The sequence below is a fragment of the Clytia hemisphaerica genome, unplaced genomic scaffold (assembly GCF_902728285.1).
Source record: "Clytia hemisphaerica strain Z4C2 unplaced genomic scaffold, Clytia hemisphaerica genome assembly, whole genome shotgun sequence".
Classification (NCBI taxonomy): Eukaryota; Metazoa; Cnidaria; class Hydrozoa; order Leptothecata; family Clytiidae; genus Clytia; species Clytia hemisphaerica.
This window is the reverse complement of record NW_027104528.1, coordinates 1,421,988-1,441,020: the sequence shown is the minus strand read 5'-3', so window position 1 is coordinate 1,441,020 and position 19,033 is coordinate 1,421,988. Positions and strand designations below refer to the sequence as shown.

Here is a 19,033-nt window from a genome sequence, read left to right as displayed (position 1 = left end):
TTGCATTGCAATTTGTATTTACAAAATAAAGCATTCTTAAATAATATCATCATTCAGGTGCAAAGAAAAAAAAACTAAAATTTCTAGAGATGCGAAGAGATGGTGAATTGCATTCAGTATAAGATATACCAAATAGATTCTTAGAAACCGTGAACCACCAAATGGTCTTTTTTACATATACCAACATCAACGAGAAACTGTTGTATGTTTGCTCTTTGATCTCCACTTAATTGTATAACTTCACCGTATTGTTCATCTTCGACCACTGTTCCGTTACAGTTGAATTCCTGAAGAATAAACAACATTATCATTACATATTTTTTAAACGTAACCCTCTAAATGAACAAAGGAAGGGAAAGGCTTTTGGTATTATTCTGGTCCAAACCATAGTTGACTCTCAGGCCAGCTACACATTTTTTCTTTGTTCGAAATCTGAAATTAGCAAAATCTGTTTCATTATCTCTGATTATCTCGTAAAGTAAAAGCATTGCAAACGATAGCTCTTGACCCAATAACCATATATGGTAAATATCAGTGTTGGTCAAAGCAAATTTTTCAAATGATAAACTAGAATGCTAAGCGATCCCAGCCTTGATCCGAAACTTGTGTAGCTGTATTGTATAGCTTTTAATAAAGTGATTATATGATTAACATAACCTAAAAATGTTTTTAGAATTAAAGTTGCAAATGTTTCTGATTTTTGAGGAAGCACGAAAAAGTGGTACCTTTTTGAATGCTTTTGCTAGTTTCTTTTGATCATATTTATCTTCTATTCCTTGAAGTGTTGTAATAGTTTTACGACCGTTTCTCTGTTGAATACGAATGTGTACTTTATTTTGTGAAAGCTTTCCTCCAAATTCGTCTTCTGTGTCCTCTGTGGGATCTAAACCGCGAGCAAATTTCAAATTAATCAAAATTGACAAGGATCATTGTAAAATAGTTTCTTATGAAACATGGCTTATTAGAATACGAATTTGGATACCAATTTGGAAAAATATTCTAGGTGGCCCTTAAGATTGAGAAACTATGAAAATTTGCGGCTAGTACGAAACGCAGGTCCAGGTCACAGGTTTCAGGGTCAGGGTTCAGGTTTCAGGGCCAGGGTCTGCCAGGGTTCAGGTTTCAGAGCCAGGGTTCAGGTTTCAAGGTTCATGTTAAAATTGTCTACATTGCAGACCAGAATGTTCCGAGGTATATTTATTTATTCTGCAGACCATTTGCTAGAGTTCGTGTTCTATATAATAAAAGTGTGTTTTCTTTTTAAACTTTTAATAGTTTTTGGTGGTGAACAATACTTTTTAAAATATGAGACAGCAGGTACTGACTACTACTACTGCTACTTTCAGCGTTGCTTTGATTTTGAAAATATTTCATAATTCAATTGACGTAGTAGAAATTATCTTTTTGTTACAAAACTGGTTGAATAAACAATAATTAAGATTATTGAAATTAAAATATTCTATTACAAGCAGAATTTTAAATCAAAGCATTCACCAAGAACAATTACTATTATATTGAAAAATGTATTAATGGGCAGAATAATAACGAAAAATAATAAATTCTATTATTCCTCCTGTAAAAAGAAATATGGCAAAACGCTTATCGTTTTTTGTAAGAGTAGTAAGATCAGGCCCAGTGCCAGTATGGATTTCGTGTAACTAACGCCGAAGTTCTTCGGCGTACAACTGAAACGTTTTTGGCGCATTGGCGTAAGGGTACTTACAAAGATTGTTTGATTTTCAGTTGGCGTAAAGTAATAATTCCAGCTCGGCGTGAATGACTCCATAATCCATCGATTTTTAGCTTCCGTTTGGCTAAATTTGCTTTCGCTCGCTTGCGCTCGCGTCAATTTATTAATTATGTTGGCGCATGCGCCTCTTTTCCCATCTTGCACCCTTATTGAAAAATTAAATGTTGGTACAATAGAAATTTTGCTTGGCGTGAGGCTTGCTGCACGGAAAAATATCTTTGGCGCGAGATTTCGTGGAATCCATACTGGGCCCAGTGGAAATCATCCGTATCATTAAATTATTTTTTCTTTCAAAGCAAGAAAGTAATCAAATCACCCACCCATTTTTTGAAAAGAAATAGGTTTTTATAAGACTTATTCGGTATGATGAAATTAGCTGGAATAGAAGCTGACAAATTTTTTTTCTCTTTTCCGTAAAACCTGGCAAAACTAACTTAATTTTTTCATTCATTGTCGTTCGTAACAACGTAGCTTTTATTCTTTTATTACTCAAGCGAAACACTGACTGTAAACACTTTTATCAAATAAAGATGTGAAAGGTCAGGTGTGAAAGCATTCTTGTGCATCCATATTCAGCCCTCACTTTTTTGTTTGATTCCCCCCACACAAAGAGAGCAAAGAGAAAAGAGAAGTAAAGAGGTCAGTAATTTGAAAAAGGCAAGTCTGTATTGTAGACAATTTTAACCTGAACTCTGAACCCTGAACCCTGGCCCTGAAACCTGAACCCTGGCCCTGAAACCTGTAACCTGAACCTGCGTTTCGTACTAGCCGGAAAATTTGAAAACTAAGATGAATCTTTAGAAGTGCTTCAAATCTCTTTTTTAAGCACAATTGAATGCTACATAAGTCTGTTGACAAAAATACCAAAAGATATCACCGTCTCACTGAGACAGAACTTTAATTAAATGTGAAAAAATGTATAATGAAATCTATGAAATGGACAAAGTTTTGCGCTGCATGCTGAAGTTTTTGCTATTCTAAATTCGCTGTGACTGAATTAACACAATAATTTAGAATTCAGCCATTTTAGTTTGAATAAATGATGGTGACCCCTAGCTGAGTAGATGGCCCCTGACCTAAAGCTATTTCTAGGTGATAGTTGTTGATGAACCTTTTAGCCTCCCTGTGCGCTGTGGCCAGGGGGGTTGAAGCAATGAAATTTTGACTCAAAACTTTCCCTTTTTTTAAAACTTTTTTAACGGCATTGCAGTGACCCCCACCCACCCCTTACGGCCAGAAGCGGTTAAAAAAAAGGAAAATCGTTTGTCGACGGCCCCTTTTATTTAAATTCTGCATTAATTAATAATGGGTCGATTTCTTGTACATTTTGAGATTTCTTTGCTTTGCGAAAACAGAACCCCTTTTATGTTGATATGAAACTTTTCATGTAAGAAAAAATAAATCAGATGTAGGAGTGTCATGCTGGCTGGGCTGATGCAATCGCCATCCCTTTTATCATTTTGGAAATATCCACAAAACATGACTTACTAAAAGTTATGGTTTTAAAAGCAAGTTTTCAAAAAAAAATGATAATATCTTACCAAATTGATTGTTGAAGATGTTCGACATTTCTCCTGTTGTAAGTTCTGGTACTTTAAAATATACTTTTTATGTCTGTAAAATTTGTTCACGAGTTTCCCGAAAAATGGCCGAATCGAAGGTAGAAGTCATATCTACTTTGCTACAAACCAATGTCACTTATGGTTTGTAAACAAACTTAAGCCATCGCTGCAAACTACTTTCGTTTTCCCTCAAGATGGCGACCGCTACAGCTGTCGTAGAAATTCTTTCTGATATTAATTTTTCAAAAGAGTTATCACAAACACCATCCGAACAGCTTGTGGTTGTAGACTTTTATGCAGAATGGTAAGTGTTATATATATGTTATTATTGAATTTGAATTTTCCTATCCAAAAACTTTTCCTAATGTTTTAGCTTGTCATCAGACAGCTTGTCTTGTCTTGTGGTGGGGCCAGTTTGGTTTGCAGAGTGTGGCACGTTTGCTCGAGATCTCGAGTGCACAACTCGGAAAAATTCAAGTGCAGGTGCAAAATTTGAGGTTTTGCAGGTACAAGTGCAAAAGCGGGGATTTCTGTAGAATGATAAAATATGGCTTGGCTGGAATGGACACCATAACAGCAGTGTCCAGAAGTCATGCAACTTTCGTTGATGTCAAACCAAATGTTTCATTTTTCCGTGAACTTTGAACCCTTTGAACTTTTTTTCTATGTATGCTAAAGCGTTCCAGTTTTTACTAAATGAAAGCCTGTGATCTTAGCTTTCCAGCGGTATATAACACTGTGGACACGGGCTAGACGGCAAATTGGTAAAATGCCGAATGTTTTGCAACATTTTGAAAATTGTTTGCTGACGGGAGAAAAAAAATTTGCAACTATCGAAAAACAAATGTGTCTGGAAACGGAGGAAAATGTATTTGGAGGCTGAAACTTTGTATGTTTATCAGAAAAAGGGTGAGGAATTCAAAAATCACAATCGCTAATTCTAGTTCTTTCATTTTCATGTAGTTTTTTTAACTTTTTTGCTTCTTTAGCATGGGAATGTCCCAAAAAAAAGTTTTTATTTCTGCCGAAATGGATTTTCTTTTCATTTGGGGTTTCTCCTTTCAGAAAAACTTATTCTTTACTCATAATTTTTTGTTCCTCCATTTCCAGAGGCCCCTTGAAAATGGGTCCTACCACCTTTTTTGACTCATTTCAACCTTTTCCAAGCTTATACATATTGACACATAATACACATTGACAGAAGTATCCACATGCACCATGTTTCAAAATCAAAATCAAAAGTTGTCTCTTCTTCTCAGTGGCTTCTGTAATGCACTCGACAAGTAATTTTTGACAACCCTAATTTTTGGTGCTAATGGCTTTTTGCAAGCAGTCATATCATATACCTTAAGGGAAGAAATTTTCCCAAAAAGAAATTTTAGCGGAAGAAATTTTTGGAGGAAGAAGACGGCGATGAAGTTTAATCATGACTTATCATAGAAACATTCATATTTGACATTATTATTTTGTTGTTAAAGTTTGTTAACGTGACTGTAATATATATAGTATGTATATATACGTAGTGTACGTGGGATAGTTGGTACAGTGTGTCTTTCTGCCCTTTTGTACTGTATTTTGTTGTAGTGTCTGTTTGTTGTCTGTTATATATTTGGAAGCTGCTGGTCAGTTCCTTTTTCTACTATGTTTTCCGAAGGCGACTGAGTGTGGGCCCTTAAACACGTGGAAAGTCACTATGTCAGTCACAAGTCTGGGACTTCGGGTTTTGTTTTGTTTATGTATCTTTTTTTTTTTAATTTATTTGATGTGTTTGCTTTTGTATTTGTCCCCATTTTGTATGTATTTTGATGAACTTGCGGAAGTGTGTTTATCAAAAAAGTTTTTTGCAATTCATTGTTTCTCCACTATTACTTTTCTTCTATCTTTATTTGGATTAGGTTTTTCTTTCACATACCACTATTTAAATTCCCTTTAACTTTTTGCTAAATTACCCTCTGTTTCGGAATGATTAAAAAATAAAAAATACCAAAAAAATCGTAAATACACACAATTAACAAAAATATTCTCAACTTTTTTCGTTTTTATCAGTTTGAGTTATTTATATATCAATACTTTTCTTTTTCTAAAATGACAGATATTACATATCTTCACTATATATATATATGTCTTGAAATCAATGAAAAATATGAAACAATTCTTTTGAAATTTCTCAATCTGTGAAACTTTTGAAATTGGCCCATTCGCGAAATTGAATTCCGCAAAATTTGCCATTTTGAAACTCTGATGAAAAAAAATTCATTCGAAATTTCTCAATCCGTGAGCTTTTGAAATTGGCCCATTCGCAAAATTAAATTCTGCAAAAATGTCTTCTCGCAAAGATTTCTTCCCTTAAGATAACTTCAAATTTAATTCTTACAAATATAACAAGTTTTTAAAATATATTGTATATAGTGGAAGTTCAATATTATTATTTTTTTTATTTTAGCAAAAATAGGGTTGGTCAGGCCCATAGAACAACAAATTGAATTGGTCTCGCCTAAGAAAAATAATGCACACTTTATGATAATTATTATGTATTAATGTGTCATTGTTTTGAGGCTGGAGTATTTAATTATGGCATCCTAACTAGCAAAAGCAAATAGTCATACTAGCGTCCTGCCAAATTATGTACCAAAGATTAATACTGCAAACTGCTGCAAATGCACTTTTTGGTTACTTAACTCGCAAGCCAAAGAACTTCAAAAGGGATTTATGAAAAAATAAACTGGCATTTTTTGATAAGACTAACATCAAAAAGAAAGAGAAATTACCTAAATTCTGAGCCATAGATGAAAAGATTTGAGGTGGCCAACCTCAAAAATTTACTAATTTAAAGAACAATTTCATAAGAAAAAGATCTACGCGGAGAAGACACCTTCCTAGATCTGCCCACTGCCAGATAGACTATTCCCTGTAAATCTTGCCAGACCTCAAAACCTGACCCATTTATATGTGCAGAATTATTTCTACTTAAGCATGCAATCAAGTCAAAGCGCTCTCTCGGGAATAAAATAACAAATTTGGTTGGTTGAATAGCTGACAGCTGAACATTTATTTGCTTCAAGCTTTCATTTTTTATTCAATTGTTTTGGCAAGTTGAATCAGGTAACTCTCATCATACATTGTTGTTGCAATTACATCTTGTAGATGACTGGTGTTGTTTTTTTAGAAACCTCAATTTCCCAGTGTGACTAACTAAAAAGTCCTATAATTTCAAGTAGAATTATTGGGTACAAAGCCCAAATATGCTCTTCATGCAAAATTTATGAGAAACACATATGTATATACGGTATTACTACCAATAAATGCCACTTTCTTTTAAATGCCACTTTCTTTTAAATGCCTACCTCAAATAACTTCCTCCTCTCTAAAACTTTGTTAAAGTGACCTTAGCTAAAAAATTATTCAATTAACACCCCCTTCTGTGCGTTCATGATATCAAGTATTCATTATAAATAATGTAAATTAATAAAATAAAGATTATTTTTAAATCTAATATATCGAAGACAGAGTGATGTTTTAAAAGTAAGCTCTGCATTATATTGATAGTTAGCTGATCATAGTTACCCTTTTGTTAATTTTTGTTTTATAGCTGACTTATTTATTGTTTAAGGTGTGGACCATGTAAATATGTGGCACCTATTCTTGCAGAGCTGAGTTTGAAGTACAAAAATGTGAAATTCCTGAAAGTTGATGTTGACAAATGTCAGGTAAATTTGTTTCTAAATTGGACTAACTTTTCAAGAAAAGTTTCAACCATATTCCAATTTGAAAATGCCAGATTCAATAATTATCTTAAAGGATTCCAGGATGTATGTACCTTAAAGGAAGAAATTTTGGCGAAAAGAAAATTTTGCGGGTTTGACGGATTTGACTGAAATCCGCCAAATTAAGTTCCCGCCAAATTAAACATTTTGAAAATATGATCTCTTTTAAGGTGTTTTTGCTATTTTTTTGCTGTTTTGACGCCATCTTAAGGTTAAATTTTTAAGCGACCGCCAAATTAAATTCTCGCCAAAATTTCTTCCTTTAAGGTATTTGATTCTGCCATTTTGTCAGTTTCTCCCTTAATTTCTATTTTAACGTTTAGATGAGACAAAGAGTTCCTGGATTGTGGAGCTAATGCCTTTAAAACTACTTGTCATTTCTCTTCAAAATGTTAGCCTCTGTGAAAATAAAAAAATTTGAATTACTGTTTCATTAATCTAGCTCCTTTAAAACATTAACACCAATAATGAATCTTGCTATGATGTTTTTTCTAGGCCACATCAGTAGCAAACGGCATCGAAGCAATGCCAACGTTTCTTTTCTTCAAAAACAACACAAAGATTGACAGCCTTCGTGGAGCAGATACCAAGAGACTAGAGCAAATAATTGTGACACACATGGGAAAATATATTACGGTATGCAGTCCGTAGAAATTCTAAAATTTCTATAGTATAAGCAAACATACAAAATTAAATACGTATGTCTTTTTTTATAAGGAACACGTTGATAAGGAACTTGAGGCTGAGAATGGTCTGAAAATAAGGAATTGTTAAGGAACTTCTCAGGCTGAGAAAAAGAAAACAAGTTAAGGAACAGAGAGTTAAACTTGAAGTTGCACACATTTACAACAAAAGCCTAAACAAAAGATGACAAAATATTGACGAAACAACATTCAAAAAACGTACTGTAGTCCATTGCTATACTTATACATAAGTTACATGCTTATTAAATCTAATCTTATCAGCTAATTAAATAAGGAACTCGATACGGAACTTTGAGGTTGAAATTCTCTGGAAAAATAAGGAACTCCTGGCTGGGAGTCAAGTTAAGGTTCCTTATAAAAAACGTGTAGGTTTCCAAATCAAACTTTTTTTGATGATGAAGGTTGAATATACTTGTTTTTTAGGAACCTGATCCTGTGAGAGTTGCAACGGGAAGGAGCTATCAATGTTTTGAAGATCTTTCCAAAAACGAACCGAGTGTTTTTAAAGAAACAGGTGGTATCATACTTAGATATGCTAACAATATTCTGAGGGATCCAGAAAACATGAAGTACCGACAAATCAGATTAGAAAATAAAATTATCATGGAAAAGGTTTTGCCAACTAATGGTGCATTTGATACATTTTTTACTATGGGATTTCAAGAGGTCAGTACAGTATACTCTTTGCCAACTTGATTTTTATAGATAGGTTTACTATTTTTACGTGTACAGCGATTGTATGTCAGATCGAATATAGATTATTTCATATTACATATACTATAAAAACATCAACCCAAATGCTACAACTAGGCCAGAAGTGAAAATCTGCTAAATCAATATACATGTGTGTGTCAAACCAAAAAAATTTGCAGCCCATTGTCTTCTCTTTATCAAATATGTTTACATTTTTTCTAGATGGATGATAAACTATTCCTTCCTCATGGATCCAATTTGGAAGTTGTCCACCAGATTCGTGATGCTTTGACAGATGCTTTCAAAAACCTTGATAAAGATGAAAACAACAAAACGACACCTCAAACTTCATCATGTAACTAAAATTTCCAATAATAAGAATTAATAATAAAGCAATTTTTTAAATAACATGAGTGTTGCTGAATTTGTTTTTTAATCCATTTGTTTTTATTATTTCCCCTTAATTTTGAAATCTTTGAATATCTCTTAACTGCTCCAAATTTCGATTTAATATCATTTGTTAGTCTTTAAAAAAAATCTTAGGCTTTCTAATTTGATTTTCAGCAATCTTGTAATAATTCCAATAATTAGTCAAGCTTTTATTTTGTTCCGACAATTATTTTTTGTTTCTCCCCCTAATTTTGATTGCATTTCACTTAAGAATATGTGACATTTGCAAAGATCACCTTCAAAACAATCTGACCTTCTTTAACAAACATTAAATGGTAAAATATTATTCAGATTATTCTATATTGTTATATTTAGCCGCAGTATCAGAGACTGCATCAACTGTTTGCTCAACATCAAACACTGCATCATGTCGATCAACCTTGTTGGAAAGTGTTCCAGTTCCTGGTAAAAGGAAACTTAGATTTAATCCAGCAGGTCTGAATGTAAGAACTGTTCTTTCTGTTAATCTGCACTAACGTAAGGATATAGCTTTAAAGGTTTTGTTTTTAAATAAGAGTGATATCCTTTGCTTACTCATCAATTTTAATTTACAAGCTTTTTCAAATTGGATTGAAGCGGATGTGGAGCAAGATTGGTCAGAAAGAGGAAAATTTAATTTTTTTTTGCTTATACTGTATAAGCATCATATAACAATAGGTAGACATTGTCCTGATATGAAATATGTGTCTGATATGAAACGGGAACACTTATGTAAAAACAAAACCTTTATTAAGTGACCATACTCTGCCCTACAATGATGTTGAAATCGAGAGGCTCTTTATGATTAAGGAAACCCAAAGGGAAAGAGGTTTTTTTGGACTTTACTTTTAAAATGTTTCTACTAGATTAGAGTCTACTTTTGACTGAACTTTACTTTCTGATGATTTTGATGACGCTGAGTGCAGTGAAGTAGACTAGAGGATATCGGCATATTGGAATTTTTCACTTTCGTTTTCAAAAGTTTTATAAAAACACCAAAACAATGAAAATGTAAAGCTCGTCAAACTTTTTCAAACTAAAATAAAAAGATCAAAATACCTCCTAAATTTGAAAAAATTTGTCATGGTTTGTTCTGCTTCAAAAAAGGGAAGGAATCTATTGGTGTGTATTTGCTATGTGCTCAGGCAAATCCAAGTCTCACATTACACTTGATCACCTATCAGCATCCAGCCCTCGGCCCTGAATATACAAACAATATATCAAGCGTTTGGCAAAATTTTTCGTGAAATGTTCTTTCATTTCTCCATAGAATCACAAAACCCAATTTTTCCATTCCTTATCATCGCACACAAATCAAGTATTGTTATATGAAGAAGAAGCTTTGCAGATCATTGCGCGATCTCACATCCCTTTAGATGAGCTGAAAACGAAAGCTGAAAAGGAGTATTCCAAAACAAAGAATTTGAATTCAACTTCTTCATATGAAGATTGTTTATTGTTGGAGATGCTTACTTGGTTTAAAAGTAAGGTTTTTCAACATGATTTTCCTATACATTTTTATTCCAGAAAATATTTGAACCCTCGTGTAGAGTGGATTTATTGTCCAGGGATAACAATGCCCGATAATGACATTTTTCGGGATATCAAGTCAAAGATCAAGATGTCACTATATCTTAAAACTCCAATCTTGCTTGAAATATATTGAGAGTTAAGTGTATTTTAACATTTTTCAGAATTCAAAGTTATTTTAAGTTAATTTAAAGCTATTTTAGCACTTCCACTTTCTTCCATTGAATATTTTGATTTTTGAGGGGTTCGATGGCTTCTAGGCTATATTCTGATCGAAAAAATTTTGAGCTTTTAAATTCTGAGATCCTAAGGTCCTAAGTCTTAAGTCTCATGTTAAAACTCAGAGTTAAAACTCTACTTTTCAACTCTAGTTTAACGCGCTTTTAAAAATCATTTTTAAACGACTAATGCTTCATTATTATCATTTCCATTTCATTTTCAATGCTAGATGATTTTTTCTCTTGGATGAATTCGCCCAAATGTACAAGATGTGAATCAGAAACCAAATCGATTGGTATGCTTCAGCCATCTCCAGATGATTTGAAATGGGGCGCTGGTCGTGTTGAAGGATATCAGTGTAAAGTGTGTGGAACTCAAGTACGCTTTCGACGTTATAATCATCCGCAAAAGCTTTTAGGTATGTTTTAGGTGATTTTTTTTGAATAACTGATACGAACTAGTCATGTCGCTCATGAAGTTATCTTTCAATGAGGCCAAGCCTAGGGCAACAGTCAAGTACCCGTAATATTGAAAATCGAGCTTAAATTGATTGTCATAGACGGCAACGAGCCTAGTGATTGGACTACAGAATTAAGAATATAGAAAATATAAAGTGTTAATTTATACCATGAAAGAATTAAATCATCTCTTAAAACCTTCCTGGTACTCAAAAATATGTTGTTGTTTTGGGGAGAGATTTGGTTATTAAATCAAGCCATCAACTAAATTACGATTGTATTTTTTTGGTTTTAGAAACGAGGACGGGTAGATGTGGAGAATGGGCTAATTGTTTCACCTTATGCTGTAGAGCGGTTGGTTTAGAGGCTAGATACGTGCTAGACTGGACAGATCACGTGTGGACAGAAGTCTATTCGAAAAGCAAAAAACGTTGGTTGCACTGTGATTCTTGTGAAAACTCCTGTGATAAACCGTTAACATATGAAGCAGGGTGGGGCAAAGAGTTGTCTTATGTCGTGGCTTTCTCGAAGGATGAGGTAATCATTAGATCGTATATAAATTATTGAGGTATTATTAAAAACACTGGAAAAATGCCTCTTTAACATGCGTAATGCCGAGCCCTTTTCATAAATTAAAAACTTAACCTCTTGGAATTTTAACAAAATTTAATATTTATAGGCTCATGTGACCATCAAATGCTTTAAAATTGTACACCTATCGAGTGAAAACCAACTAGGTGATGTCTTTGTGTAGATGTGTCTTTGTCGCTGACCTTTTTATACCCCGGACCAGGTTTCTCAATCCCGGCCAAGCAAAATCTTTGTTTTTTTTTTTAAAGTGATACCGTAATGACGGCACTACTCAATAGCGGTGTAAATGCATAGAGAGCGCCAGATCTACTTTCCCTCGAAAACTTTTGATGATGTAGCGCCGTTAATTTTTAAAACTGCAATGGCTTCTCTACAGGTACCAATTCAAAAAAAACTTATAGGAGAGATATCAGCCAATTTTCGCTGTCAGTTTTGAAGACAAGTTCTTTTTTTCATAATGGTACCTCTCTTCTTTTTAAAAAGGTGATCGATGTAACATGGAGATATACCAATAAATTTGCTGATGTCATGAAAAGACGAAATAAAGTACCTGAGAAATGGATCATAGATATGTGTCAATCTATCACCAAAGAGGTACATAACTATTCCTGAAGAATACGATACACATATTAAGAATTTGAAATTCAAATCAATGAAAAAAATGACACATTGATCTTCCATAATATTCAATTTTCGGCGCAGCTCGAACATTTTCAAACATTTTTAACCCGAAATGGAATCCCGTAAAATTTATGATTTGAATGTTTTGAAATCGAAGACGTTCGAAAATCTGACTTAAACAACATTGTGGGCTAACCAACTTTTAAAGGGGATACACCGTCATAGGTATTTTTCAAGCAAATAGCTTATTTTAATTAATACGATATCTAGTCTAACATGCCAGTTGACTCATTCAGAAGTTAAGATAACATGATGAAAGGAACGATGCAGTTTATGCAAAGCAATAATAATATCCCGTAACAATTGGTATTATCATATATCACCTACTGTGTCACACAGATTGGGCTTTTCCAGAAAGAATTTTTACCCTCACTGTTGAGGATATTGATTTTTCGAAGTATCGAACCCCCTGGATATCCTACTTTATTAGTAAAGACCCCCTGGATATCCACTCTTAAAAATATGCTCAACCCCCTGGATATCCTCACTTGTAAAGATGCTTACCCCTGGATATCCGCTCCCTTGTAGATATTTAACCCCCTGGATATCCTCAACCGGGGGGGGGGGGCATGGCACGGACTATTTCTGGAAAAGCCCATTCTAATACGATATGATGGGATCGTATCTTTTTCAGCTACGATACGGCGCAACGGAAGCTGAGAGGCAGGAATTCACAACAAGACACATCAAAGAAATAGTCGAATTCATTTCACCCAAAGGCGTGAAGGCGGAGGAGCAACAGGGGCGTCAATCAGGAAGTACGAATTGGCGTTCTATGCGTGGAGAAATGGGCGATGTAAGATAGGAGATTTTGTTTTATTACAATTTGATCATTGACCTTTTCGTGGTTTACAATCCGTTTTCATAGTATTCTCATCGTAGAATTATCTGGATCACAATTTTCAATCTAACATAATCTAGCTACATCAAAGGGTAAAAGTTCAGACGTTAGAAATATGAATAACACTTTCAGCAAACTGCTATATTTCGCAACTTTGCGGTTTTCGCGATCCTTCTACGGAGGTGCGCTACAGTTCTACGCGATGCTGTGATTTTTTAAAATTGTTCCCAAAAAGCACAAGCAAAGACTAGCAATATCTCGCTTTTTTGAACTGTCAAGACAGAGGGTCGGTACTAAAAACTCTGACTCTTTAGTACTAATGTACTAAAATTTTTAAAGAGACATTTTGACACAAAGGCCGCCCTATTTTGGCCCACACTTGAAATTTTTTTTCTCCTCGGGACTACACTTTTTTTTTTAAGAAACACACTTTTAAGAAACATGAGGCTCAGAATGAATGCCTAAAACTAAGAAACATCTAAGAAACATGCTGAGGCTGAGAATGAGAAAAAAACATTTTTTATTTCGTTTTTTTAAGAACCTTCCAATCCAGCCTTCCATGAGGCTGATTATGTGAAAAAGTTTAGAAACATGTAAGAAACATTTAAGGCTCAAAAGGCCGATTTCTTAAGAAACATTGAGGCTGCTTGGTAAAACTAGTTTCTTAAAAAAAAAAAGTGTATTTTATCAAAAGCGCTGATTTTTTACAACACAAGATTTATTTTCGCACAAATTGATACATACTTTTAAAGGATACTACTTTATCTAGTAAGTTTGACTGAATGCAAAATATTTCAAAAGAGACAATTTAAAGAGTTACGAAAAATTCTTAAAAAGATTAAAAAACTCAAACAAAATCACTCATTTTAGTACCAATGTATGCTCAAATTTTTGGTTGGATTAGATACCACCTTTTTGGTATTTAAGTATTTTGAAGTTTTTTGGTATACGTTTAAAAAATGATATATTTTAGTACCGACCATCTCTTGGTCAAGAATGATTGTGAAAGATCCCTACGTTGGAAATTAGAATAAAAAGGGTAAAAAGGTAAAATAAGTTTTTACGAAATACACATGGTTTTGAGACCCCATTCATAATTGTCTTGATAGGACAGAGACTTTTCTTTCTCTTTTTCAGCCCTCGAAACTCGGCTACTCGTTCAAACTTTCAGACGAACACAAGAGAAATAAAAGGTGAGGCTGGATGTAACTGGAAAAAGCGTTCTCTATACTTGGTGGTAATTTGCTAACCTGCATTGACTTTAAATTTTTGATGAACTTTTCATTGGTTTTACCCCGATGGAGGTTCTATAAATTAACCTTTGTCAGTTCGTTCGTCCGTTCGGCCGAAAATGACGGAACTGTGCCGGAAATACCGTTTTTGCAGATTTTCATTAGACTTTTTCCTAATATTTCTTCGTTTTTTTTTCACACAAAAACATTATTAATAGCAATCCCCACCATGAAGCATGATTCAATTGTCAATAAAACTGATTGATTGTTGAACTTTCTAAAATTCGCCGGAACAGCCGAAAATCGTCGGAAAAACGGTTTCTCTTGAATTTCTCGAGCTGTACTGTATATTTTTCATGAAATTTTGCACAATGATGTAAAATAGCGATACCTTAAATGTGACGGAGACTCATAAAAAAATCCGGCCAACAATGCAGGAAAAACCGTTTCTCGAGATTTCATCATTAGATTTTTTGCACAAAGTTGCGTATTACCAATGTTCAAGACATGACCGAGTCCGATTTTTGAGAAAAATCTTTTTCCAGCCGAAAATGCCGGTAGTCGCCGTTTTTGCAGATTTTCATTGGGCTTTTTCCTTATCAATAATGAAATTTAATGCGTTTATGAATTTTCGTTAAACGCTATATTTTCTGACTGATTGTTTTTATTTTTCTCCTTATATCTAACTTTCAACATCATGTAGGTGTATTCAGCATCTAGCTTGTTTTTATTTAAGTTCAAGTTGGTTCTGGGTTTTAAGTACTCCGGATCAAAAGTGGTTTTTGCTTGGTATATCGGGTTTGATTAATGCATAAAATCGTTTTAAACGTTAAACTATGAATATTGAATATTGTTATTACGAATCAAACTGAATATGGTCTAGATTGGAGTCGTTAATAATGCGTGTAATACAGTAGTAAAGGCGTTCTATGATAATACGATTATTGTTACGGGATTTAGTTTGTATAAACTAAAATTGTTCCCTCCACTACTTTTTCTAATTAGTCGTCTAGACGAGTCTCTTGCTAGACTAAATATGATCCTATTGTAACCAAACAATATTGCCTATTTACAAGTGCAGGCTCTGAGTGGTTTTATGGTCAATGTATTCTTGATTTTTTTTTAGATTCCGAATGCGATACAACCCAGTCAAGGATGAATATTACACTAACACATCAGAGATGATCAGATCAAATGAACCGGCAACTGTCGAAGGATGGTCTAATGGTTTACTGGCAATCGAAAACATCCACCGAAAAGTAGAACACGACTGGAAAATGGTATAAATATATTCATTCACGCTTTTGCTCATTCTCTAGCGAAAAGAGTTTCTACCATACGAAGAATATCTAGAGGAGAGGTCTGCGATTCAGACTAGTATTTATACTGTTTGAATACATCTATCTGCAGACACATGTTTCGTCCTTCCCAGGACTCATCGGTGCGGCTGTTGTCACCAGAGTGCTCAAAACACTGAGTGTTGAGTTTCGTATAACCACAAGGTGAACAGAGAAGCAGAGCTTGCTCCTCAACAGAGTCTATAGAGTGCTCAAAGAACCGAAGTTCTGAGCGTAATACATACTGTTTGAATAAAAAGAATGCAAGTCCGAAGAAAAGACATCTTGAATCCTTGATACTCAAATAAAAACAAGATGTTTTGTTCTAAATGGTATATTTCGTTAATAACAGTTTAAAAAATTTTTCCGTCCCTTGAATTACCAAGAGAATTTGGAGTAGTTTTCAGGGCTGAATATTTTCACATCGGTTGCTTATAAAAATATGATCAGCTGTTGTTTTATTCGACTTTTTCATTCAGGTTTATCTAGCTCGTACTGAAGGAACAAATTACGCCAATCTTCAATGGCGGCTTGATTTGAAAAACTCTGGATTTAAAGTAAAAAGATTGACAATTGTTGCCGACATGAAATGTTTCGAAACTGGTCAAATAGTCTTCAATGTTTCCACTGATGGTATCTTCAAGTTGTGTAATCAACAAAGCAAGCAAGAAGGTAAAAAAGAAATTCCTAAAAATTGCCTAAAAATTTTCCGGCATTTTACTTGCATTAGAAAAAGAATACTTTTTAACCATGATCAAAACGAGACAAGAATGCCTAAGCGGCGTAAAGTCCCAGCAGTGTATTTTGGTAGTGTCTAACATAGGCGTAGCGAGATACCCTTCAAAATTTATGGATGAGAGCGGTTTTTATGACACTGTAATTATTGTCTTTGTCTTATCAAAAGGTAATGAATATGTCATAAACGTCTGCACTCCCTCATAAATTTTGTAGGGTATCTCGGTACGCCTATCTACATATTTTTCCGTTGCCGGGTCGCCATTCAACTTAATTTAAAGGAGTAGGTATATAGCGCTCAAGTCGGGCGCTCAAGTCGGGCGAAAAAAATTAGTTTAATTACTTTTGCGATAAGTATCACTTACTGTTAAAACCCGGGGGGGGAGGGGGCAGTCAGGCAAATTGGACCCGGGGAGGGGGGGGGCAGCTGGGCAAAAGGACCGACGGGTATGTGCGGGTCCTAAGGGTACCTTTTCCAATATGTTTAAAATGCACTGTAAGGGTCGGAAAAACTAGAGATGCACTGTAAGGGTAGAAATTTCAGAAAATTCTTGAAAAATCTAGATATTTTGACCAAAAATGCTAGAATTTTGACCATTTTTTGCACGAAAGGGATCGAAAATTTGGGGGAAAATGCACTCTAAGGGTATGATTTTCACTGATTTTTGCTGCACTGTAAGGGTGCAATTTTAAAAGCCAATTTTTGGCCCGCACATACCGTCAGTCCGCAAACCCAGTGCCCCCCCCCGGGAAATTGACCGACGGGTTGTGCGGCGGTTAAGGGTATGTTTTTCAAAATATCAGAAATGCACTGTAAGGGTGGACTTTTGATAAATGCACTGTATGGGTGGAAATTTCAGCAAATCTAGGAAAAATTGCAAATTTTCGCTCAAAAATCTTGATTTTTTTTTGCTCTAAAAGAGTTTAAATTTGAAAAAATGCACTGTAAGGGTATGAATCTCACCGATTTTTTTCTGCACTGTAAGGGTGCAATTCTAAAAGCCATTTTTTTCGCCGCACATACCGTCAGTTGGTAAACCCACTGCCCCCCCCGGGGTTTTAAATAATTTCACCATATCACTGAGAGGTATTAATTATTATACGTTTTTTTCTTACGCATGCGTACATGATAAGTCAATTGATTTGATTTTAAGTCTGGCTTGGTCAACTAAAAATTGATGTTCTCTTATTTTAGGTTTCACATTTTCAACGAGTGAATTTAAAGGTGAGGATGAACACGTGACCATAACAGCTCATCTGAGTGGTGGAAAAGGAGACGTTGCCTGGCAACACACACAATTGTTTAGAACATCACTGGATGTGTCTGATTACATTGGTCTAGAAATTGACGTCGAATTGGATGAGAAATAGAAATAATCTGAATCTGAATGAATTTGATTTATTTTATAGGAACTATAGTACACGATCAATCATTTTAAAGGGACATAAAAGTAGTAAAATGTAAACATTGCGCGAACCACGTGTCATTAAAGAGAACAATCAAAATCAGCCATATTTGTTTTTATTTTTTATTTTGACATGTGACAATTGTTTTGATTTTGTATCCCACTGCATACGGTTTGTTTACAAATTTCGTCAGTACTTTTATGTCCCTTTAAGGCTTATCTGTACAAAACACGATATATCTACGGATCGATTTTCTCCACCTTAAAAAGATTCTTTTTAGACAATCCTTTTTTTAAACCAAATAGTAAATTATGAACCTCCTCGTTGATAGCAAATATCGAGCTTTGGATCATTAATTGGGGAAGGGGAACGTTGTTGGTTACAGATGGCTCAAATGTTGTATGATTTCCAGAGCAATCTTTTCAATGAAATTTTAAAAGCCATCTTCGAACTTTGTCCGTCGGCAAGTCTGTGTTTCCTTTTACTTTACTACAAATCAACCATAAATTAACGAGATAAAAATCTAAATCAGACTATCTTACATTCAAGCGAGAGAGCTAATTTTTATTTGTGTAGTTTTTCATTATCAAATCCATTGGGATATTTAAACGCCTCTCCAAATCCTCACTTTTGAGAATAAAAGGAAGATTAGGGTTGGATATTATATTGACTTGTTATTGGATTAGATACAGTGGTGGTGTAAAGTGGTTGTCTAATATTTGCTGAATTGTAATTTTGTCATAATCAAACAATTTAATCATTTTAAAGATTATTTATATGTAGTATTTTTAAAATAATTTCGGAATGATTTGACTCCGTCACTCTCTTCAAAAATTATTTTACAATATTTTTTTTTCGTCAATCTTCTTTTGTTTAGCTATCTTTATGTTACGATTATCTTAATGCCCGTAATTCTTTTTTGTTTTTAAGATTATTAAAAATCTTAAGCCTTCGTGATGACGGTGATAGCTTTTGATGGAATTCGAATTAGATAGCGGTTTTGTCCTTGTTGAAAAGTCAACCAGGGCAAAGTTTTAATCTGTATTTTTTGACTGAATGATTATTTTTTGATTTTTTTTCTCGCATTTATGACGTTCTAA

The 19,033-nt window shown here is 34.2% G+C and overlaps 2 protein-coding genes across 2 annotated transcripts; one reads left to right on the top strand and one right to left on the bottom strand.

The window, feature by feature from the left end:
- Positions 1–3,406, bottom strand: LOC136822078 (eukaryotic translation initiation factor 1-like). Its single transcript, XM_067078289.1, has 3 exons — positions 3,292–3,406; positions 726–883; positions 1–287 (listed from the first exon to the last, which is right to left on the bottom strand). The coding sequence occupies exons 1-3, from the start codon at positions 3,317–3,319 to the stop codon at positions 141–143; spliced, it is 333 nt and encodes a 110-aa protein (XP_066934390.1). The 5' UTR covers positions 3,320–3,406; the 3' UTR covers positions 1–140.
- Positions 3,407–3,491: 85 nt separating this feature from the next.
- On the top strand, positions 3,492–17,986 carry LOC136822076 (peptide-N(4)-(N-acetyl-beta-glucosaminyl)asparagine amidase-like). The gene is made up of 15 exons (XM_067078286.1): positions 3,492–3,616; positions 6,923–7,019; positions 7,572–7,712; positions 8,204–8,446; positions 8,696–8,828; positions 9,239–9,366; positions 10,173–10,386; positions 10,881–11,069; positions 11,405–11,646; positions 12,184–12,294; positions 13,016–13,177; positions 14,360–14,415; positions 15,581–15,734; positions 16,271–16,463; positions 17,722–17,986. Exons 1-15 carry the CDS (start codon positions 3,507–3,509, stop codon positions 17,895–17,897), a joined length of 2,349 nt encoding a protein of 782 aa, XP_066934387.1. The 5' UTR covers positions 3,492–3,506; the 3' UTR covers positions 17,898–17,986.
- Positions 17,987–19,033: the final 1,047 nt, after the last annotated feature.